Source organism: Indicator indicator, chromosome 15 (assembly GCF_027791375.1).
Source record: "Indicator indicator isolate 239-I01 chromosome 15, UM_Iind_1.1, whole genome shotgun sequence".
In the NCBI taxonomy this organism is placed as follows: domain Eukaryota; kingdom Metazoa; phylum Chordata; class Aves; order Piciformes; family Indicatoridae; genus Indicator; species Indicator indicator.
The window spans coordinates 51,998-77,072 of record NC_072024.1 but is presented as its reverse complement, the minus strand read 5'-3'; the positions used below and the strand labels follow the sequence as shown (position 1 = coordinate 77,072).

The following is a 25,075-nucleotide window of genomic DNA, read 5'->3' as shown; positions in this document are numbered from 1 at the left end:
CATGGGTTATGCAGCTGAGCTACAATGCACTGAATGAAGTACTTCAGCCCAACACATGACACTAGCTGCTTTTAACTTCAGTGTTCAGTGCACATCTTCTTCAGTACGTTCTTTAGTCAAAAGATCCTCCTGCATCCTGTTAATGCTAGGATTTCTTGCACGTACTATCTTATCTGAACAGCAATGCACACTTTAAAAAAGTGAATAATCTTGCAAAATAAGGCCAGGCATGGTCTCTATTTCTAGAGGAAGTGCTGACACATGTGTAGGGAAATTCAATCCGATTGACAATAAGCTGGATTGAAGCTAGATGATTTGCCATCTATGGCCATTTTACACACAGTACAGTTTACATGCCATAGCCATTTCCAGCTATATTAGTCCTGGAATTAATATTCTTTAATTAAGTAAGTGAAATGCTGAAAGGTTGCAAAAATAGGCAACGAGGCTGAGATTTTAGATGAGATGAAATAAATGGTGTGAAGCAGCCGGGACACCAAATGCTTACAGATGGTCATAAGAGAAGAACTTTGCTCTTACTAATGTTTCCTAGCCATCAATAGGTTATTACATAGGTAATCCATCTGTAATCTTTAATTCTTTTAATTAACACATTTTAGTGGAAAAGCAGAGGACAATCTATTTCAGCATGAGAGAGACAGGAAGAGTTATTTCTGTAAAATCTTAATGCCCTACACACAGGAAAATAAGGGAAGAACATTCAAGAGACACCATTTAGGACATGGTTCCTGTTCAAAGTCCTCACCTAAATCATGGTGCAAGTTTCAGGAAGTGTAGCCACTGTCCTGTCATATTTTGAGTATTTTAGAATGCTGACTTTTGACATCTGGAAGTGAAGACAATTAAAATTCAGCTGGCGCCATACTTAGAATAAAGTAATAATGAACGCAGACTACTGAAAAACACTTCTCTCGTTCTGGCATTTGGTGTCATGGTACTTTCCTTGGTGTTATCATAGTCTAACTAGGGTAAAGTGGTTTGAGGTAATACTGGTGTATTTCTTTGATTAGGCTCTGGGAAATAAAAAAGGCTGTTTATTCTGATCTTCTTAACCTTGCTGAAATTTCTTCCAAAACTCAGAAAGATTCTGATAAATTTGTAATTCTAGTGTAGTCAGTCTTTCTAGAATTATGAGGCACTAGAGAGATTTAATCCAAGTTAAAAACTGAGTCAGTGACCTTAGCTCAGCCCAGGGACAAAAAGCGTATTCTTCTCAGGCACCTTATTGCATTTACTGATCCCAAAAGATTCTGCATCTGGGGATCTGCCCCATCCAGCTTCATGTGTGGGAGACTTAAAACAACTTGTGGAAAAGGAGGGAGGGAAGGAGAAAATTAACAGCCAGCCTGCAGTACTGCAGTGGATACTCTTGTTTCACAGTATCCACTGCTGCTTTGAGATGCAGGGTCTGCCTGATTATTGCAGTCACAGAAGGGGCAGCTCATCTTTCCCTCCAGGTTATTTGGGAAACATGTGCCAAAGACTCAAGTGGTGCTGAGGCACCACTGCTTCTGTTACTGCCAGCCAGAGGCTGCAAAGTGCAGAAAGCTGCTGGTAGTTAAAACCAGGGAGGGAACAGAAGTGGGTTGAGCATCTTGTAAGCCTGGATCTCCAGTCAGATGTACCTTTTGGGTTTTTAAATCAGTTATGGCAATGACTGAACATCCTAAACTAACTTTCTGGTAGTAAAATGCATTAAATTTTTATTAGTTAAAACTGAGTCCTTACACCTTTCCCACCAGAAACCAGCAATGGACCCTTTACCACCATAATGAAGCATCTTTAGGAGTAACTCCAGGGAAGAAACATCCCTTTGGAGGTATTATACCACTTCTTGCAATGCCTGGCTTTCCTAGGAGTGTCTATCCAAAAGCAGGCTCCAAGGAGACCTTATTGCAGCCTTCCAGTACCTGAAAGGTGCCTACAGGAAGGCTGGGAAGGGACTTTTGACAGGGGCCTGTGGTGACAGGAGCCTGTGGTGACAGGACAAGGGGCAATGGTTTGAAACTGGAGCAGGGTAGATTTAGGTTGGACATTAGGTAGAAGTTCTTTACTGTCAGGGTGGTGAGATACTGGAATGGGCTGCCCAGAGAAGTTGTAGATGCCTCAGTCCTGGAGGGGTTCAAGGCCAGGTTGGATGAGGCCTTGAGCAACCTGGACTGGTGGAAGGTGTCCCTGCCCATGGCAGGGGTTGGAACTGGATGAGCTTTATGGTCCCTTCCAACTAAAGCCTTTCCATGAAATATACCTACTCCATTCCTGGGATGTGACAAGGCTTGAGCACAGTCTCTGCATTTTCATCCTTGTTCTTGTCAGACTAGATAGCGGGAAAACGACTGTACTGTAGCATGGAGAATGCCAGGATCTCCCAAGCCTTGTCTTGTAAGCAAATTGAGATAAAATAATGTAACCAACTCATCACTGTATGTAAGCAAGGGTACCCACTTTCCCTCCAGTGATAATTTTCTATAGCAAAAGGAACTGACTAATCTTAGTTTTTTCCTTCTGCCACTCCCAGTAACACTGCTAGTGGAAGAGAACTTAAGGTTCGTAGCATGGCAGTAACAGGCATTATGATGTCTTCCTCTTGCCCACTTGTGCCAGCTGCTGGTCACTTCTGATTCTTTGTGTATTTTTTTTCTAACTGCTTTGCATGTTGATCTCCCTTTCATGAGGCTTCTTAAATGAATTTCATTCATTTCTTTTTTCTTTTTTTTCTTTTTTAATTCAGGGGGAGGGGGCGAGGAGAGGAAGAGAGGCAGCAGGAGGAGTCCCAGTGTTTGTTTAAAAAATGACCCAAACAATCACTGCAGAGAACGCACTGCTGTTTGTCCTTTATCTGGCAATTGAATTCTGCTTCCATTTTCTGCCTCCTTTGCTGTCTGAGCCACTTGAAAGGTTCTAAATAAATACAAAGCAACACTGCACCATAAGGAATGTGTATGATCACAAATAATTGTGCATGTTTATTTTAGGATGTGTTTTATGTTGGAGGAGACACACCCACCTTCTGCTTAAAAGGAAACTCTTGGAGAATAGGAATTTCTTTAGCCTGCTCCTCCCCTTATTGTTTAGTGCTTCCTTGTACTGACAAGGACCACTTCCTCTGCTTACCCACCTTCCTCAGGCAAACCCACATTTCAGCATGGTTGCATTCCTGCCACAGCCCATACAAAATGACATTACTCCCATCCACTCCAGGTTTCTAAGCAGTGAACAGCATCCTAGTAGCTGTGCTGGAATGGTAGTAAAGCCATACAGCCTTCTCTGTTCAAGTGTTTCATAGAATCATAGAATCAGTCAGGGTTGGAAGGCACCTCAAGGATCATCTAATTCCAACCCCCCTGCCATGGGCAGGGACACCTCACACTAGATCAGGCTGGCCAGAGCCTCATCCAGCCTGGCCTTAAACACCTCCAGGGATGGGGCTTCAACCACCTCTCTGGACAACCCATTCCAGGCTCTCACCACTCTCATGATGAAGAACTCCTTCCTCACTTCCAGCCTGAATCTCCCCAATTCCAGCTTTATTCCATTCCCCCTAGTCCTATCACTCCCTGATATCCTAAAAAGTACCTCCCCAGCTTTCTTGTAGCCCCCTTCAGATACTGGAAGGCCACAAGGAGGTCACCTCGGAGCCTTCTCTTCTCCAGACTGAACAGCCCCAACTCTTTCAGTCTCTCCTCACAGGAGAGGTGCTCCAGCCCTCTGATCATCCTGGTGGCCCTCCTCTGGACACCTTCCAGCATGTCCATGTCCCTCTTGTAATAGGAGCTCCAGAACTGGACGCAGTACTCCAGGTGGGGTCTCACCAGAGCTGAGTAGAGGGGGAGAATCACCTCTCTTGACCTGCTGGCCACACTTCTCTTGATGCAGCCCAGGATCTGGTTGGCTTTCTGGGCTGCAAGTGCACATTGACAGCTCCTGTTGAGCTTCTCACCCACCAGCACCCCCAAGTCCCTCTCCTCAGGGCTGCTTTCTAGCCAGTCACTGCCCAGCCTAGATTTGTGCTTAGGATTGCCTTGACCCAGATGCAGGTCCTTGCACTTGGTCTTGTTGAACCTCATGAGGTTGGCTTGTGCCCACCTCTCCAGCCTGTCAAGGTCCCTCTGGATGGCATCCCTTCCCTCCAGCTTGTCTGCTGCACCACACAGCTTGGTGTCATCAGCAAACTTGCTGAGGGTGCACTCAATGCCACTGTCCATGTCTCTGACAAATATGTTGAAAAAGACTGGTCCCAGGACTGAGCCCTGACGGACTCCGCTTCTCACTGGCCTCCACTGGGACATGGAGCCATTGACAGCCACTCTTTGGGTGTGGCCATCAAGCCAGTTCTTTATCCATCTCATGGTCCACCCTTCAAACCCATGTGTCACCAGTTTGGAGACCAGGATGTGGTGTGGGACAGTGTTGAAGCCTTTGCTCAGGTCCAGGTAAATGACATCAGTTGCTCTCCCCTCCATTATTAAGGTTGTGACCTGTTCTATGAAACAATAGACATGCTGTAGTTGGGTATTGCCTGAAACATTGCAGCCACCCACTTTTAAATGTTCTCCAAATTTAGTAATTAGCCTAGAATTTATCTAAGGCTTATAAAGGACCATGCCTACTCTTTCCCCCTCAGGCAGCTGGTTTTGGGGTGAAGAGCTAATTAAACGCTGAGGTTTCGCATTTCGGGGGTATTTGTCGACATGCCCCAGGCCCATGGTCTTTCACAGTGGAATAAGAAATAACTTAGCTCTGCAGTGCAGATAGTAGTTCCAGCCATGGCTGGTGCCACAATTCATTAAAATGCTGAAAGTAGCCTTTTCTGAACAACAAATTCTGTGGATCTGTGTTTTCCTATGCCTTTGACATTCATTCACCTCAGACCTATGTTAAAATGAGAGAGACACTGAGGAAACAAATGCACTGCACAGTTCAGGGATCTGCAGAGCTATTGGATGGAAGTGACAGTGCAGATGGAGGGAGCCTGTTGAAACAGTGGGATGAGACTGCACCAAACCTATAATCCCAGTGGAAAGCAATACACACAAGTCCTGTCTGTCACTGCTTCTGGTCAGAAAGAAGAGATTGAAATCCACAGATAGAAAGCGCCTGAGATACAGGACATAGAAGGAGAATATCCAGACAATGGCATCAGAAAGTCTCATTCAGCTCTGTCAGGAGCTGCATAAAGTTAAAACCTGTGTTCTGGAGAGTTAAAGCCCACAAAAGGAGGACTACCTTAGTATCAACATCAGCCTTATCTTATTCCTGTAATGAATTGCTCGTTTTAAAAATAAAGCCTTTATTTCCAGTTAGTGCTGCCCGGCTTCGATCTGCAGCTTCTATCTCCAGCATTTGTTATTGTTTCTTCCACTGGGTTAAAGACCTTTTTATTATGCAGTGTTTCTCTACAGAAGACTTCCCTTCAGATGTCTTGGTACATTCTTCTTTTTGGTAAACTGAACAAATGAACTCATTGAATCTTTGCAGTTGGATAATTTTGCCTTTCCTGAAGTGTTTTGGTGTTTGTTTGTTTGTTTTTGACCTTTTCCAATTTTCCAATATTCCCTATAAAATACATGGGGCAGACCTATGGGAAGAATTCCACAGTGGGTACTGATGATGCTGTCTACAGAGTTCAGTATTCTCTTAGAACCAGTTATCAGCAGTCTCCTTTAGCTTGTTCCTGTATCAGGTTGAGTTGCTTGTCCACTATGACCTCTAAGTTGTTCCCAACGCTGTGTTGCCTGTTCATTGTGTCTAATCTGATGGCTTTATAATATGAATTCAGTGTAATTTGTTTGAACAGATCCAACTTAATGATCCAGATCTGTCTATATAAGTGCCCTCCCTGCTTCATCAATTGCCCTTTCACTAATCTTTTCATCATAAAATGAACTTTGCCATCTGATACCTGACTAACTGCTTTCCTACCAAGGAAAATGTTGGACAGTGTGTCATAATCCTGGTCCCAGAACTGTGCATGCTGCCGTTTCATAATGTTACAGAGATAACTACTACAGAGATTGACTACCGCCAGCCAGTCCTCTGTCTAATTAACCCAGACCTTATTTCTGTTATCTGAATGCTTTTCTCTTAGATTAGAATGCATGACTAAATGACTGCACAGACATCAGTCAGTCTTTGCATCTATACAGTTGCCTTTACCAAGCAAATCATAGAATCATAGAATCAGTCAGGGTTGGAAGGGACCACAAGGATCATCTAGTTCCAACCCCCCTGCCATGGGCAGGGACACCTCACACTAGATCAGGCTGGCCAGAGCCTCATCCAGCCTGGCCTTAAACACCTGCAGGGATGGGGCTTCAACCACCTCCCTGGACAACCCATTCCAGGCTCTCACCACTCTCATGCTGAAGAACTTCTTCCTCACGTCCAGCCTGAATCTCCCCACTTCCTGCTTCATTCCATTCTTCCCAGTCTTATCACTACCTGTTATCCTAAAAAGTCCCTCCCCAGCTTTCTTGTAGCCCCCTTCAGATACTGGAAGGCCACAAGAAGGCCTTCTCTTCTCCAGACTGAACAGCCCCAACTCTTTCAGTCTCTCCTCATAGGAGAGGTGCTCCAGCCCTCTGATCATCCTGGTGGCCCTCCTCTGGACACCTTCCAGCATGTCCATATCCCTCTTGTAATAGGGGCTCCAGAACTGGACGCAGTACTCCAGGTGGGGTCTCACCAGAGCTGAGTAGAGGGGGAGAATCACCTCCCTTGACCTGCTGGCCACACTTCTCTTGATGCAGCCCAGGATCTGGTTGGCTTTCTGGGCTGCAAGTGCACATTGACAGCTCCTGTTGAGCTTCTCACCCACCAGCACCCCCAAGTCCCTCTCCTCAGGGCTGCTTTCTAGCCAGTCACTGCCCAGCCTGGATTTGTGCTTGGGATTGCCTCGACCCAGGGTGTGGCCATCAAGCCAGTTCTTTATCCATCTTGTGGTCCACCCATCAAACCCATGTGTCACCAGTTTGGAGACCAGGATGTGGTGTGGGACAGTGTCGAAGGCTTTGCTCAGGTCCAGGTAAATGACATCAGTTGCTCTCCCCTCATCTATTAATGTTGTCACCTGTTCATAGAAGGCCACCAGGTTTGTCAGACAGGATTTGCCCTTGGTAAACCCATGCTGACTGTACCAAATCACCTGTTCACTATTCTTCTGTCTCAGAAGTGCCTCCAGGAGAATCTGCTCCATGATCTTACCAGGCACAGAGGTGAGACTGACTGGCCTGTAGTTCCCTGGTTCTTCCTTCTTCCCCTTTTTGAAAATGGGAGTAATGTTTCCCCTTTTCCAGTCACTGGGGACTTCCCCAGACTGCCAGGACTTTTGGAATATAATAGAGAGGGGTTTAGCAACCTCCTCTGCCAGTTCTCTTAGTACCTGTGGGTGTATCCCGTCAGGTCCCATGGACTTGAACACTTACAGGTTCTTCAGGTGATCATGAACCTGATCTTCACTTACGATGGGCAGTTCTTCTTCCCGGCCCTGCCATTAGCTTCCATGACTATTCCAGGAGTGTGGCTTGCAGTGAAGACTGAGGTAAAGAAGTCATTGAGAACCTCAGCCTTTTCCAGGTCACTTGAGACCATTTCACCTGTTTCATTTCTGAGGGGGCCCACGCCTTCCCTAGTCTTCTTTTTACCATTAGAAATTCTTAGTGTTCCCTTTTTTTACCATGTAGAAATTTTTACCATGTAGAAATTTTTACCATGTAGAAATTCTTAGTGTTCCCTTTGACCTCCCTGGCTAGATTCAATTCAAACTGTGCTTTGGCTTTCCTAACTAGGTCTCTTGCTGCTCGGGCAGCTTCCTTATATACCCCCGTACCTTCTTTCAAAGACTGGGATCAAATTTCCCATTTGAAGCCAACAAAGTGCCACTCCTGAGGACATGAGAATAAACAACCTTAAGAATAGCATTAAATATAGGAATTAATTTACAGGCCGCTTGCCAAAACACCGTTACAGACACTAAAATTAGTTGGACCAGGAAGAAGTTATTTCACAGCAGCATTTCTATTTTATGAACTAGAAACAACATGAAACAAAGAACCTATCCTAGACTAGCAGCCATCATACTCCTGCTCCCTCTCACATCAGGGCATGACAGTGCTAAGACCTCATACCACTGACAAGAGCCACATGTGCCAAGTGCTGCACAAAGTCAGAAACTCATGCGGACTGTGTGACTGCACTGTACAGTCATAGGCAGGACCAAAACAACACCAAGTTCTTACAAAGCAGGACAGAGAGGAAGTTCTGTGCCTGTTTCACCTTGTCTAAAACATAGGTGTATATTCAGACCATAGGGCTCACTCTTCAGAGAAGAAATTGTTCTGAGAGAATGGTAAGCAGAGCTTCCTATCAGAGCCTCACTGTAAAGTAAAATGGACAGCCCTTCTTTGTAGATGAAGAGCTCATTTTGGACCTGGCCAGAACATGGGCACCAGCCCCTACAGTAATGCCATCAGGAATGTAAGGCATGCCAAGCACAGCCTCCTAAAACTCATTTATAACATTTCTAGTACAGGAAGCTGTAGGTTCCAACCTGTAATTACAATTCTGCCAGCAGTCCAGGTCAGACAGTGAGGGTGTGTTTAAGCTGCATATATAGATAAACCATTTTAATGTCATTCTGAATGAAGTACCCAGCATAAGCCATGTAACCTGCTTCAGTATGTCGGAGATTAAAGAGACAAGGTAACATGATTTACCAGGAAAGTATAATCCCTTTGAGGGGTTCGACTCATAAAACACCAGAGCTGTCACTGGTAAGACCCCAGATGTACTGTAAATAGTTGAGATTACATTAATTTTGCAATATTCACTGCATAAGTAGTTCTCTTTGTTTTACAGCATGTAAATGCAATGCTTATTTCACACTGTCAGAGAAAAGTCTGAAATGGCAAAAGCTGCAGAAGAAACGAGAACAGTTGGAACTTGAGTCCCTTGAAACAGAAAAAGCATTCAGACTAGGATTTTGTAATGACGTAGGATGCAAGTCTTCCTTTCAAATGGGACCTTGGTCCACATGTAGGCATCAACCTCCAGTTTGACCTGAACAGGAGTTAAATACTTAAATGTCTTCTGAGAATTGGGGGTTTAGGTATACGAGATCTGAGGTCCTGTTCAAAGCCAGCCTCAGACATTTATGAAGATGGTATTTCTCTGACCACTGTATGTTCTTCAAATGTAGGATCAAAAGTAGTCTGTTTATAGCAAGAGGGCTTCATTAGTGTGAAGACAGACCTATAGTCAATAGTAACTATCTCATGGGAATTCTGCCTCTTTGCAAATCTGAACTGAACTGTGAACAGTTGGGCTCTCAGAGCACCTCTTGCTCTGCAGAAGTAAAATGCTGTTTCGTACACTTACTTTAATGCATCCTCTATGATTACATCAATGCATTGTGACTCCAGATCAATAGAGAGACATTGCTGGGAAAATAGAAACATCTAAAGACAATATAATAAGAAAAAGATGAATTTCAACAAAAAATCTTGATCTTGAAAATTCTCCATCATTTTCAGTCTCTAGCAGACTGTACCTACGAGCCTTGGTAGAGCTGGGGGTGCTGACTCTGAAAAACCACATGTGGATGGCAGTTAAGTAATCCTTGTTCTAAACTACAGCCACATACTTCTTTTTAATGTGTGTGTGATGTTTCCTGCGGGGCTGTGATTTCACAACAGGAAAGTCACACTGGAGCAGACAACTTACAGTCACCTGTTGTTTCACGTATTGCTTTCTAGGAGCCAAAGAAGATGTTGGTTAAAAATATCTGACAGGTACACATGGCAGCTTTTCCTGTTTCACTTTCAGTAGCAGCTGAAAGAATACATAGTCTGCTCCCACCTCTGAACACCCTGGAGTCTAACATCTGTACGTTCTTCCTGAGGGCAGCATCACTTCACCACCTGGCAAACAAGTCAGTGCTTAGAGGGTGAAAGGTCCTGTGTATGAGGCTTGGAGATGGAGGTCTGTCTCTTGTCTCTTACCACAGATTCCCTGTGGCCCTGGGTGGACAGCTTCATCTTTCTTCTTGTATTGGTTCCACATCTCTGAGCATAAGCCATATCTCCCTTCCTGTTTTCTGTCTGTTGTTATTGTGACTTCTGTGGGATCAAGGCTGCCATATATGCCTGCAAATATGGCTCTGCTCGCTGGTGCCATGCAGCTCTTACTGCAATACCAAGATCACTAACGCTGGTCCCTGAGGTATGCAGTCAATAAATGCCTCTCTCCTTCCAGTTCAGTAGGAAGTTCTGCTTTGCACTGATGGGAGAGACATGCCTTGCATTGTGTGAGTGCACAAAACAAAGGCTGAGAAGGGATATGAGCACTCTATAAATACAACCTGGAGGTAAACACCAGAGGAGGAAAAGAACTATTTTTAAGCAAAAGGACAATGTAATCACAAGAATAAATGGTGATGAATCTGGTCTGGAAACTAGAAAAACTAATAAAAGTAAGAGGTTCTCAGCTTTGTGAGAGGAGTAGCAGGAGAGCTGCCTGAAACGTTTTGGTTTAAGATATAATTTGATGAATTAATAAACAGAGAAATATGCCCTTGTCTTCTGTAGCATTGGGTACTGCCGTTGGTAGTGGAGGCAGTCCCATTCAGTCCTACCTTCCTGAAAAATGAAAGGTGCTAATAAAATGCAAGTCTTTACAAATGGATACATCCAATATTCCTTACACTGCACTTCCACTGACAGCACAATCAGATTAGAGATGCTCTGTTTTAAATAATGAAGAGATGAATACAGAGAGGTTGGAGCATCATGTCTAAAGCACTTTTTGGCTGTCTCACTTTCAAATGAGTTTGTCTCCTGGAAGGGGCAGAGTTTTGTTCAGACAGGATGCAAAAACAAAATGGAGGTGTCACTACTTTTGGGTAGGAGAGTGTCACACAAAAGAGAACCTTTTGCTTTCAGCTGAGAGGAGTGGTGTGACCTGCTGATACAACAACAGAGGCCTGGGTTTGACCTAAAAGATCCTTTCCAAATCCTATGTTCCTGTGCTTTAGAAAACAATGATTCACAGTTTCCCAACACGTAACAGTCGTAGGGCAAGGTATCTAGTGGTGAGATCTCTGGGCTTCAGGATGTACCCTCGCGAGTGAGATGCCCAGTGACACTTTCTGGAAAAAGGAAACAGTGGAAAATTTTAGGGCTAACACCAAGGGATTGTTTCTCTCTGATTCTAGATGCAGCATTAGATTTTTCTAAATAATCCCAGAGTTAGTAATAATCGTTTCCTGGATTATTATTACTTTTCACACACGTGCCTCACACCTGAAAATCAGAAAGTTTTGATGGGGAATTTAAAGTTTGCCCCAATTTTCCAACGACTGCTTTTAATGCCTAACTGTTGAATGCCTTTAGTATCGGTTTCCTTCTCATCCTGTCTCTTTCACCTTCCCACGTTCCATCACGGAAAAATTCTGGGAAGTTATCAGAAGAAAGGAAGAAGGATTTCGGTTTGCTTTGGAGACCGAATCGTGCAAAAACCCATTACCTCCCCCCAAAAGATATTTTCAGAAGGGAAGCCGCAGCAGATTTCCAGGGGGCTTTGTGAAGGGCTGAGTGTGTCCGAGAGAAGCGCGGACGCCGAGCCGCGTCCCTCAGCAGGCACAGCCATTTGCCAGCCTTGTCCCTGGCCGTCCTCCACCCTAGCCTGGTCCGGGCTTGCGTCTTGTCCCAGTCCTGGCGAGGGAGCGGCATGGCAGGCATGGCGCTGGCTGCGCGATGCCCCGCGGGGAGAAGGGGCGGCGGCGGCGCCTGCAGAAAAGGTGCCAGCCCCGGTGGTACGGTCCAAGAGCTGCCAGGATGCCGAGATGGGCGCGTGAAGCCCTAGAGGAGCAGTTCTCGGACCGCGAGTGCCGTTCCGGCGGTATCGGTCCCCGCGCAGCGGTGTGCCGGCCCGAGGGACAGAGAGTGCCGGTACCGGTGGAAGCAATCCCGCTCGGCGTTTGTTGGTCCCGCGGAAAAGATGTCCAGAGGCGGAGAGCCATCCTGGCCACCCCATGCACTTACCGGCGTTGTTCATCTTCCACCGCAACTTTGCTCGCTGGCTGCTCCGGGCGCTCAGAGCATGGTCCCGGGGCGTCGCCGCCGCCGCCGCCCTCGCCCCTGGCGGACGCCCCTCCGGGGGCACGGGAGCGCAGGCGGGGCAGCCGGGCTGGCGCGGCGGTCAGCGGTGGGCTGGGCCGGGCCGGGTCGGGCCGGGCTGGGTGGGCGGCGGTGGTGGATCGGGGGCGGTCAGCGCTGCCGCGCGCCTCCGCCCTGCCCCGCGCGCGGCCCGTCGGGGGCGGTGGCGGCGGCCGCGGCCCGCGCGGGCGGCGGCGCGCGGGGCTGGGCCGGGCGGGGCGCACCGGGCCGAGCGGAGCCGGGCGGCGCAGTGCAGGGTAGGGTGGAGCTGCGGGGCAGGGCAGCACCACGCAGGTATCCCCCGCCGCCGGGCGAACCCGGGGCTCAGACGGGGGGCGAGGGCCGCGGGCCGCGGTACGAATGCCCTGGGGCGCGAACATGGAACGGCGCAGCGGCTCGTCCCGTCCTTCGCCTGACCCGCTTTTGCGTTACCCGCTCGCTTTCGACTGCTCTCGGATCCGCTTTGCACCCTCCTTGGTCCTCCTCTCTCCGTTCCCCCTCCCGCTTTCCTTCCTCCCTCCATATCCCCTCCATCCCCGCTCCTGCCTTCCATCCCCTGCATCCATCCTTTCCCCTTACATCCTTTTCTCCCTTTTCATCCTTTTACTCCTGTCCATCCATCCCCGTCTTTATCCATCCTCTCTATCTCGTCAGACCATTCACCTCCCGCGCCGATGCCCCCCCGCCACTCGCAGGACAGCCTGGGAACCCCCGGGGCCCGGGGAAAGCCAGCCCAGCCCAGCCCTGCCCCGGCCTGGGCGCTTTTCCCGGGCGCGGAGTATCCCTACGGAGCCAGCGGCACCTGCGGCTGAGGCGGTCTGAATGCCTGGGAGTCACGGACGGGCAAACCACGCGTGCTCAGAGGAGTTTCAGGCAGCTCCAGGCTGCTGATTTTTCCCCTCTCCCGCAAACCAACTTCTGACTCGCTGATGTGGCCGGACCCTTCTCCCTCTTTCGGGCTGGCAGCGGCACTGACCCCCAGACATGGGGCTGGATCGCCACATTCCTCCCGATGGCGGCAGAACAGAGCCCCGTTGACTTCCGCCGCGGAGCTGGCCCTGTGCACGCTGGAAAGCTTTCCGAATTTCCCTCCCCTGCAAAGAAACCGTAGGAAGGCTGAACTGACCCCAAGGGTCCCATCTCTCATCAAGGAAGGAGCCATTCCTGCCCAGGGCAGGACAGTTGCTCGTAGCTGTCTCAGAGCCTTGCGTGCCAGCAGGCTTGGCAGGAAGGCAAAGGAGCAGATTGTGCCAGCCTTATGCCCAGGCTAGAGGGGTGCAAAGCAGTCAGGTGCTGCTCTGGCATTTTGAATCTCACAGAGTTCAGGATTATTGCTAACATCATCCAGATCAACTTCATTTTAAATGCTGTTAGTTCTGCCTTTGTGAAGTACCTGGCAGATGCTCTGCAGTGTATGTAGCTGAAGGTGTGTTTCCTGACCTTTCAGTGCTGCCTTACTGTGACCAATGGAGTGCAGAGCACCTTACACATCAGTGCACAACCTCTGAAGAGAGAAAACTAGCACTTGGGGACAGGGGTGTTAAACCCATCCTCCTGTGAGCTTTGCTCTTTCCCTATGAGGCTCTTATCTGGGATTGCTGGATTCAGGTTCTCTAGGAGATCCTGGTTGTATCACTACACCTCTAGGAAAGCATTTGCTATCCTGCATGGTTTTGGAGACAAACTCACCATAGCTTTTTCATCACTGCTTTGACTGACAATAGACAGGGAGATGGAAGGGCCTATATATTTCAATATGGCATGGCATGCCTGGTGTGATTTCTGGTGCATGGAATGAAGTGGGTTTCCCTGGCCTGCCTACAGCCGGCAGTCATCCAGCCTTCTCCCACATTTATGCTCTGGTCCCTGATTTACTCTTGCCACCTCCAGCCTTGATATCAGTCTGTGTCACACAAATGATGTGTGAAGGAGCTTCAGAAATACAGATTTAGGGTCTTGCAAAGAAGGGGAAAGAGCATGTGACACAATGGCAAAGAAAGCAAAAGTAAAAAAGTCAAGCACAGTACAGATGATTTAGAAAAATGTATTCCAATAAGTTTTCCAGGAGACTAGCTTTTTTGTTAAACAGCTGCGAATACTAATGCACTAGGGAAGGAGGCAGCAGGAAGGAAGGAAACATGTTTTCATAGAAGAACTGAGAATCTGGGCTGCAGGATTTTTCTAATACCCTGGAAAACATATTCTTGGTAGGAAAGTTATCTTATATGTAGATACATAATAGAAAATGTTGTTTAAGTATGTCACTAGCAAACCAAAGCCTTGCTAAAAGGAATTCTGCAAGTAGACCAGGTGGTCTTGTAGTTGCTGTGGTATTTCTAATTTGCACTTTGCTCAAAATCCTTTTTGGTCTGCTCTAGGGCAAAGAGCTATGATACTTAATAGCTTTTGAACCAAACAACCAGTTTGTCAAAAATTTTATGAAGCAAAGCATGGCAGCAGCTAAACACACCGGCAGAACTCTGTACTTAAGCACCGAGGGTGCAGCTCCTGCTCCTAGCATTTACACCAGCAGGTTGGAGTCTGGTTGAGGAGCAGACATGACCCATGAGTAGTTTTGTGACTAGCTCTGGAAAGGGTGTGTGCTTCTCACAAGTTCCTGTCTGCCTTCTCTCAAATCTGCTTCCTGACACAAAGGGCAGGGTGCCAGGGTACCTCCAGGAGTCGCTGACTCCTCTCTTTCATCAGATTTGATTGGTTTGAACTTTGAACTGGTTTGCATTGGTTAAAAATGCAACATATGTGCTGCTACAAGGTGCAGCACTGCTCACCCAGGAATGCAATCTTGAACAGTTCAGATTCATTTTGGACCCCAAGGACTCTCCTGCATGGACAATTAAGCTGTGATTTGGGTGTAATAGGGAAAAAGAAACAAACATCTGTGCAATGATCATTATCTTAAAAAAACCCCAAAAGTGTATCTAGTAAGAAAAAGGATTCTCTTTTCTTCTCTTTATTGTCAGTTTAAAAGACAATCCAGGGTACAACTTCTTGTAGTGAAATGATGAAAAGCTTTAGGAGCTTAATAGCTAAATGCAAATAAGAACCGTGAAAGAACTGCTTGAAACGTCTCACTTCATCCTCTAACCCTCTTCGGAGACAATGGGGAATGATCTGTATTACAAATGGAAGAATGGGAAGGTCAGTGCACATGAACGTGCTCAGGAGATGCTGAAAGGTCAAACCAAACTTGTGCAGCCAAAAGGGGAATCTCCACTTTTGTCAAGCATCCACCACAATGAAGCACATCGAAGGGTGGAGGCCATACCACATAAAACACTCCTTACAGAAGGCAGCATTCAGCACAGAGGAATAACCGTTCCCAGGGAGACTCTGTGACTTAACTAGACATCCTTAGCTAGATCAGGTTGCCCAGAGCCCTGTTGAGCCCCACTTTGAATATCTCCAGGGATGGGGCCCCAATCACCTCCCTGGGCAACCTGTTACAGTGTTCCACCACCCTGTAAACAGCTTGTTCCTAACATCCAATCTAAACCTGCTCTTCTCTAGTTTGAAGCCATTGCCCCATGTCCTGTCACTGCAGGCCTTTGCAAACAGTCCCTCTGCATCCTTTCTGTAGCCCCTTCAGGTACTGGAAGGCTGCTATTAGGTCTCCCTGGAGCCTCCTCTTCTCCAGACTGAAAAACCTCAGCTCCTTCAGCCTGTCCTCCCATCAGAGGTGCTCCAAAATCCTGATCATTTTCATGACCCTCCTCTGGACCTGCTCCATCAGGTCCATGTCATTCCTATATTGAGGGCTCCGGACCTGGACTCAGTACTCGAGTGAGGTCTCACCAGTGCAGAGTAAAGTGGCAGAATCATCTCTCTGCATCTGCTGGAAACGCTGCTTTGGAAGCTGCCCAGGCTGCCATTGGCCTTCTGTGCTGCAAGCTCACACTGCCTGCTCCTGTCCAGATTCTCCCCCACCAGCACCTCCAAGTCCTTTTCCTCAGGGCTGCTTTCTCTCACTTCCGCCCCCAGCTGTACCGACAGTGAGGATTGTTCGAGCCCAGGTGCAGAATCCTGCACTCCCTCTTGTTGAACCTCATTAGGTTCACCTGGGCCACCTCTCCAGCCTGTCCAGGTCCCTCTGGATGCCATTCTGTCCCTCTGGTGTATCGACAGCACCACTCAGCTTGGTGCCACCTGCACACTTGATGATTGTGCCTGGATCCTTCTGTCTATAGCACTGAAAAAAAATTAAACAGCACAAGGTCCCAGCACAGACCCCTGAGGGACACCACTGTCACTACTCTCCATCTGGACTTTAAGCCACTGAGCACCACCCTCTGGATGTGACCATCCAGCCAAAGGCTCTCCATGGACCCTTCTGCCTTCCCAAAGGGAAGAGAATGGGAAGATGGGAGAGAGACTGATGGGGTGCGAAAGAATCTAACCCAGCTGGGATGGAAAGAAGAACAATGCCATGGAATAGAGACAAAGAGACAAACCAACATGGAACCCAACCCCTGGTGGCAATGGTGGCACCATTGGCACCACTGATGCTGGAGGCAGGCACTGAGAAGTCCCAGACTGGACTCAGCAGCAGGTGGGAACCAGATTCAGGAGGTGGATTCACAAACTAGATTCAGGAACACACAGATCAGGATTGAAGGCAGAAGGGACAGAGTCCTCCTCTGGCAGTTGAAGAAGAGGCTTGATCCTGGTGATGCCTCAGTTTTCTCCTGAAGATGCCATCCATGACTGTGGTCAGTCTCTTGTTGGGCAGTTGAGGGTCACCTGTCCTGTCCTCTCTTGCCGACCTCTGCCTTCCTCCTCCCCAAAGTGTGGCACAAGCTGTGGCAGTGCCCTTGGTGTGCCTGGGAGCAAGTCCTGGGCAGAGCCTTTCTGCAGCCAGCCCTTGGCAGGATCTCTCCCTATCAGCATGGTCGCTACTAGGAGCAGACCCTGGCTGTGCCAGCCTGCCCTGAACTGCAGAAAGTCCAGAGGAGAACTCTGCCCCTTCTGTCTTTGATCCTAAACTGTGTGTTCCTGGATGTAGTTCCCAAATACTTTTTAGATATTTGTCTTTGCCTTGATGGAATAGCACTTGGGGCAGTTGCAGACTGATGTCGTTGCTGCATGTGCCTGTAGAACTTTACATCACCTGCACTGATTGGTATGTGATATCTCTCTCACTTTACAAGCATGCCTGACACAGGGAGGCTCAGAGCCAGGGTAAGGACAGTTTGTCACTGGCTAGCTGCCTGGGGACCCACAACAGCCACTGCCAGAGAGGTGTGTTAGGATTTAAGGTGCACTGTCAGGAACGTGTCTTAGTTCTGTAGCACTCCATAATCCTGCAGTTTGGAGTTAATGCTCTCTTGAGAGCTGTTGGTAGAGAAGGAAGCTGAAGAATCATCCCTTGGATGACATCTCAAAGACTAGTGGTGAATCCTTCCTTGAAAAAGAGTAATTCAAAGAAATGTTGACCGTCAGGGACTGAGATGGAATCCTTGACCCTCCAGGAGCCCACTGACTAGCTAAACTGGGAGTGTCCTAAAGTGAAGCTTGCTTGTGTCAGATTTCACAGCACTATCTTCTCATCTTGGTCCAATTCAGTACAATGCTTTCTGTCATAAGAAGATAACTTCCTAATTTTGAGCACCAATATACCTTTTATGATAGTTTTCTTGCTATCTTCACCCTACATTTGTGCTCCTTACATCGAAACTGATAGCAAAGGACCTGTCAGACATACGTCGCAGTCTTGGCCCTGAAGAGTTTGCATCCTAATCAAAGGCAAGAGAAGACAAGCGAAGAAAAAGGGAGTGGAGAAGAAGAGATGGGGAGTTACAGGTACAAGGTGGTTAGTATTCTCTCCTGGACCCACATTTTGTTACTTTGTAGACTATCTTTTTTTGCAGTACTTATTTTTGCAATAGGAGCAAAGAGCTTACAATAGTCAGCTACCCCTTACTAACACTGAAAATATGCTGTTACCTAGTGACCAGAGTCCATCCCAGACTGCAGCAAACACCAGATTTTGAAGTATGATTGATGTGTGCAGACCATGGAATGCTTTACAGGAGGGAGGCTAGAAGTCAGTTCCTGGAAGACCAGCCTGTGTTTGTACTCTTTCAAAGGAATACATGTGTGAAGTACTGTAAATATGTCTTTGACTCTCAATCAAACGAACATCTGATTTTCAGCAAAGGGCCCTTAGCAAGGGCACCAGTCCTCTCAAGAAGGAGTTTTTTGTGCTTCCGTTTGGGATCATAGTGCCATCAAGGCTGCTCTGATGCATCATGTTTTTGTTATTTCTATTGCTTAGTACTTTTGTTTAAAAAAAAAAGAGTATTCGTAGGCAACAATACAATATCTGAGAGCTTATATAATGTCATAGCTCTGTCCACTCATTTCTTGCTGCCATGGAGATTTTCTTTTCTTCTTAGCCACCCAGATGCCTGATTCTCAAGTCCTTGTTCATTTTTAGCCCATGTCTTAGCCAGGCAAAGCTTCATTTAATGTAACTTAGCTTGGGGCATGAACGTGTCCAAAAGCATGCTTATCTTGACTCAGTGGTATGTGACCATCCTGCACTCCAAAGCTCTTGGTGCCTGTATTTGCACAATGTCAGCAGAGCTCCAGTGGCAGCAGGGAGAGAAGCCGCTGAACACGCACTGTGCTTTACCTGTTCCGGTTGGTCTTGTTTTTCTCCAGCCTTTCATATCCTCTCAGAAGGCTGTCTGTTACATAAAGCACTGGAGGAAATAACATCACAAAGAACGAAATGGTGAGCTGAGAGCCAAAGGATGTGTGCTTCAGACATCACTCAAAATGAGCAAGTACAAGTGAGGAGCAGTACCACTCGGGGTCAAACGTTATGCAGGCATAAAAGTGAGGTCAGTAAAAATAAAAAATGGGCAGTGAGTCAAAAAAGCTAAGACTTGGCATAAAAGAAGTCAACAGCAGTTCTATCTTCACTGGGGCCAGAGCTGAATTGCACTCCTAGAGGTCAGCAAACACTCTTTGTGATGGTTTGAAACTGTCTTTTTAATTTTTCCTTGAAAAGTTCAGAACAGAGAAAGTGAAAGAATGTAAATAAGTCACTATTGGGTGTAAGAAAGCAAAATAACGATTGTTCTAAACACTTCCATTGGATAGATAGAAGTGTTTAAGAACTATTACCCAAAACAAAGTGGGCACTCTGCACATTCTGTGTTCGGCAGTGGGGGCAGTTGCTGGGCTGTCTGGTTGCTGTTTCTTCTTCTCTTCTGGCTGAAGATAACACGTACTGACCTTGGCAGCTAAGTTAACAACTTTCTGATTAACAAACTCTGCTTCTCTGTCCAAGGGGGTCTGGGGTGAAGCTCCTGGGAGAGAGAGAGGCCCCTTTGGGAGGGTCCCCTTGGGGGGAAGCAAAGGGAGATCGGTTGTGCTTTTTCTGTTGATTGTATATATTTGTAAATGTTGTGAATTTTGTATATTTGTACATACCCATTGCATTTCATCGTAGATTTTAGACTCTGCTTGTAAATACAGCCTTCATTTGCTTCCAGACTGAGCTAGCCTGGTTATTGTCGGTGGGGGGGGGAATTTCAGCTCACACCGACACACTTTTTATTTTTGGTGCTCCAACTCGGGGCTCAATTGCTTGTTTGATTTATTTCTGCTCAGATTAGGAAGCAAAATGAAGCTGTTTTGGATTCTGAGTCATTCTATTTCATCTATTATCGGTGCAATTGTCTACAGATGGGCCATTTCTTGCATGATAGACAAGATTGTGAGATATGTGGCATATAAGTCATTTCTTTGGGTTAAGAACAAGTTACTGAATGTTGGTGAATTCTGTTGTGGTCTTATTGGGCTAAGAAGCTACGGTAACTCAACTATGGATGTGCTAGCAGACACATTTGAGTTTGTTACTCTTCTTACAACTACAGAGGGTCTTTGGAACCAGTGGTACCCTAGATATCTTGTGCTAGCCTTAATTTTGTTACTTCTTGGAATAATCATATGGCTACTGATAGCACTGTGTCAAGAAAGACATAAGGCTACTTGCTCTTCCAACTCTGCTGTGAATGTGAAAGCCAATCCAGTAAATTTGGTGGCCACTGTAAGCAGAAAGCGTAAAGGAGCTGCAGGAGGAGATGCAGATGCTGCAGGAGATGGTGCAGCTGGAGATGAGGGTCCTTCTACTCAGGGTCCCTCTGTTAAGAAAGATCCTTCTGATGAGGAAGAGAGGGTTAGCTTTAAAACTCTGGTAGACCTCTTGAGACCCCACATGGATGATGGAGATGTAGGTCAGGATGTAGATCCTGGTAGATTAGCAACTGCTGGCAGAGCCTCTGAACTCAAGGAAATTCAGCGGAGGATTAAAATAGGATTATGGGGACAGCGACCTCAGGATGATGATGATGATGATGATGAGGATGACATACAGTCAGCTAATGCACCCAGACAGGAAATTAGACATGTGAGAAAGGATTACATCAGAGGAGATAATGAGCCAGTCCTGTCTTGGCTAGCCAGATGTTTTGATATGGGAGCCCCAGCATTGGTGGTAGGCGACAAGTCGGCCTCTCAGTTGGGTATGCTCTCAAAGGATACAGGCATAGACAGGCACCTAGGCAAGTCCATTGGTAAAGTTTCTCTGTGGGCACGCCTCCTAGTGGCAGTCTCACTGAGGTACCCCAGCAGAGATGATTTACCATGGAACCCTAAGCCTTGTACCACAATAGCTGAGGGAATCAAGTGTCTGAGAGAATTTGCTGTGAGGGAAGTAATGTATGGAGATCATAAGACTCTGAATCCTGATGAAATTCCTGTTGGAACAGGCCTTGCCAAAAAGCTCATTAAGCTTGCTCCTCCTAATTATGCTACTATTCTGGCAAGTAGGATTGTGGCAAGAAATTATGGTGGAGCACCTCCTACTGTTGGCCATTTCACTGACCAAATGAGGCAATTGGAGGATAGTCTTGCACGTACTTCTTTGGTTTCAGCCATTGAAACTTTGTCTGGAAAGATGGAGAATTGCATGAAAGAGCTGAAGGAGGAATTTAAAACCTCCATATCCAACTTGATGAAGGGGGATGATTCTGATTCCTCTTCCTCCAGATGGATACAAGTTTCAGCTGTCAGAAACAGACGTGCTCCAAGAAGGCCATTCCAGAATAGGTCAAACCAAAACCGACAGCAGAGGCAATCACGTGGCAGTATCTGGATAACTCTGCGTGATCAGTTTGGTGAGAACATGAACAGATGGGATGGTCAACCAACTTCTGATCTTTTCAAGAGGTTACGGGAGCTGCAGAGGGGCAGATCCTGAGGTAGCAATACCAGGAGGGTAGCTGTCGCTTCCTCAGTTTCCCAGAACAACTCTGATAGCTCCAACAGTGATCCTAATTCTGATGCTGGACGTTGTGCCAGCTGTACATGTGGAGGTAATCCCCACCATTAGGGGTGCCCTGCCTTCCGCCAGGGTGTGTCGGTGTGAGCTGAAATTCCCCCCCCCCCCAACAATTACCAGGCTAGCTCAGTCTGGAAGCAAATGAAAAGCTGTATTTACAAGCAGAGTCTAAAATCTACAATGAAATGCAATGAATATGTACAAATATACAAAATTCACAACATTCACAAATATATACAATCAACAGAAAAAGCACAACCGATCTCCCTTTGCTTCCCCCCAAGGGGACCCTCCCAAAGGGGCCTCCCTCTCCCAGGAGCTTCCCCCCAGACCCCCCTGGACAGAGAAGCAGAGTTAGTTAAGCAGAAAGTTGTTAACTTAGCTGCCAAGGTCAGTGTGTTATCTTCAGCCAGAAGAGAAGAAGAAACAGCAGCCAGACAGCCCAGCAACTGCCCCCACTGCCGAACGCAGAATGTGCCGAATGCCCACTTTGTTTTGGGTAATAGTTCTTAAACATTTCTATCTATCCAATGGAAGTGTTTAGAACAATCGTTATTTTGCTTTCTTACACCCAATAGTGACTTATTTACATTCTTTCACTTTCTCTGTTCTGAACTTTGCAAGGAAAAATTAAAAAGACAGTTTTAAACCATCACACAGGGGGAGGTAAGGGATAGTGGAGATAATAGAATCTACTGGGATGTGTACATCCAGTGGCCTGGCACTTCAAAATTTCAGAAGTACAGGGCCTTGGTTGACACAGGAGCTCAGTGCACCATCATACCATCAAATTATCAAGGGGGAGAATCTATAACTATTCAGGGAGTCACTGGTGGATTTCAAGAGTTGTTTAAGATAGAGGTTGATATAAGCTTAACTGGGAAGCAGTTGAAGAAACATACTATTGTAACAGGTCCTAATGCACCTTGTATTTTGGGAATTGACTTTCTGAGAGAAGGGCGTTTTAAAGACCCTAAGGGTTACAAATGGGCTTTTGGAATAGCAACTGTAGAAATTGATGGAGAAAAATTGAAGTTGTCCATTAGACCTGAGCTTTCAGATGAATCTGCAGTTGTTGGACAACATGAGATAGAGGATGTAAAGCTGCCGGTTGCTTCACAGACAATACAGAACCAACCGTGCCTCTTTGGTGCCCATTCAAAACTTGATTCGTCAGTTGGAGAGTCAGAAGGTCATCAGCAAAACTCATTCACCTTTCAACAGTCCAGTCTGGCCTGTGAGAAAGCAGAATGGAGAGTGGCGTCTGACAGTTGATTTCCGTGCCTTGAATGAAGTAACTCCACCCATGAGTGCAGCTGTACCAGACATGATGGAACTCCAATATGAGCTGGAATCCAAGCAGGCCAAATGGTATGCTACCATAGACATTGCTAATGCTTTCTTCTCTATTTCCATAGCAGAGGAATGCAGGCCTCAGTTTGCTTTCACCTGGAGAGGCATTCAGTACACATTCAATCGTTTGCCCCAGGGGTGGATTCACAGTTCAACCATCTGCCATGCAGTGATCCATGATGCTTTGGAGAAAGGTGGAGCTCCAGAACACATTCAGTTCATCGATGACATCATCGTCTGGGGTGAGACTGCTGAAGAAGTCTTCGAGAAAGGTAACAAAATCATTGACATTCTCTTGCAAGCTGGTTTCGCTATCAAGCGAGACAAGGTGAAAGGACCTGCCAGAGAAATCCAGTTTCTGGGAGCGCGGTGGCAAGACGGTCGCCGTCACATCCCAATGGATGTGATAAACAGAGTCTCCACCATGGCAAATCCCATCAACAAGAAAGAAACTCTGCGTTTCTTAGGCATAGTGGGATTTTGGAGACTGCACATTCCTGGATACAGTCAGATTGTGAAACCTCTATATGATGTGACTCGAAAAAGAAACAGTTTCCAATGGGGTCCTGAGCAACAAGCAGCCTTTGACCAGATCAAGCGAGAGGTAGTCCAAGCGATGGGTCTGGGACCTGTCCGAACTGGTCCAGACATTAAGAACATTCTGTACACGGCCGCGAGTGACAATGGTCCAACCTGGTGCTTATGGCAAAGAGCTCCAGGGGAGACACGAGGACGTCCTCTTGGTTTCTGGGGTCGTAGCTACAGAGGCTCAGAGGCAAACTACACTCCAACAGAGAAAGAGATTTTAGCTGCTTATGAAGGAGTGAAAGCTGCTTCTGAAGTGATTGGAACTGAGTCACAACTTCTTCTAGCTCCTAGATTGCCAGTTCTGAATTGGATGTTCAAAGGCAAAGGTTCTTCACCACATCATGCAACAGATGCTACCTGGTCTAAGTGGATGGCTCTGATAACACAGAGAGCTCGAATGGGAAATCTCAAAAGGCCTGGTTTGGTGGAGGTGATCACAAACTGGCCAGAAGGCACAAGCTGTGCAAAACCTCCAGAGGAGAGAGTAACTCGTGCAGAGGAAGCTCCTCCTTACAGTGATCTGTCTGATGATGAAAAGAGATATGCTTTGTTCACAGACGGTTCCTGTCGTCTTGTTGGGAACAAGCGGAGATGGAAATCTGCAGTGTGGAGTCCAACGCGCAGAGTTGCAGAAGCGAGAGATGGAGAAGGAGAATCCAGTCAATTTGCAGAGGTAAAAGCTGTCCAGCTAGCTCTTAACGTAGCTGAACGTGAGAGATGGCTAAAGCTTTATCTCTACACTGACTCGTGGATGGTAGCCAATGCCTTGTGGGGTTGGCTGAAAGACTGGAAAAAGAATGGCTGGCAGAGGAAAGGAAAGCCAATCTGGGCTGCAGATCTGTGGCAAGACATTGCTGCTCGTATTGAGAGAATCCCAGTGAAAGTGAGACACATCGATGCTCACATTCCTAAGAGCAAAACTACAGAGGAACAACAACACAACCATCAGGCAGATCTAGCTGCAAGAGTTTCCCAGGTGGACACAAACTCTGATCCTGATCCTGATGTTGACTGGAAACACTGAGGTGAGCTATTCTTAGCTCCGTGGGCCCATGACACGTCAGGACATCAAGGCAGAGATGCAACCTACCGATGGGCTCGTGACAGATCCATTGACATTTCCATGGATGCTATCACACAAGTCATCCATGACTGTGACATTTGTGCTGCTATTAAGCAGGCAAAGCGGATCAAGGCCTTGTGGTACAGTGACCGATGGTCCAAGTACAAGTATGGTGAAGCCTGGCAGATTGACTACATCGCTCTGCCTCGTTCTCGATCTGGTAAGCAGTATGTGCTGACTATGGTAGAGGCAAGCACTGGATGGCTGGAAACTTATCCAGTTCCTCATGCAACTGCACGTAACACCATTCTTGGTCTGGAAAGACAAATCCTGTGGAGACACGGAACTCCAGAGAGGATTGAGTCAGACAACGGAACTCATTTCAAGAACAATCTTGTAAAAAACTGGGCCAAAGAGCACGGCATCGAGTGGATATTCCACATTCCCTACTATGCACCAGCTGCAGGGAAGATCGAACGCTACAACGGTTTGCTGAAAACCACTCTCAAAGCCATGGGGGGTGGATCT

General features: G+C 47.0%; 1 protein-coding gene across 2 annotated transcripts in view; it reads right to left on the bottom strand.

Annotated features, from left to right (window-relative positions):
- The window catches only part of FGD5 (FYVE, RhoGEF and PH domain containing 5), an 82,567-nt gene extending 70,477 nt beyond the window's left edge, over nucleotides 1-12,090 (bottom strand). For both annotated transcript variants that reach the window (XM_054387185.1, XM_054387186.1), the window contains exon 1: nucleotides 12,060-12,090. In XM_054387185.1, the coding sequence (XP_054243160.1) occupies nucleotides 12,060-12,072 (13 nt within the window). In that variant the 5' untranslated portion in view covers nucleotides 12,073-12,090. The remainder of the gene's footprint in view (nucleotides 1-12,059) is intronic.
- Nucleotides 12,091-25,075: the final 12,985 nt, after the last annotated feature.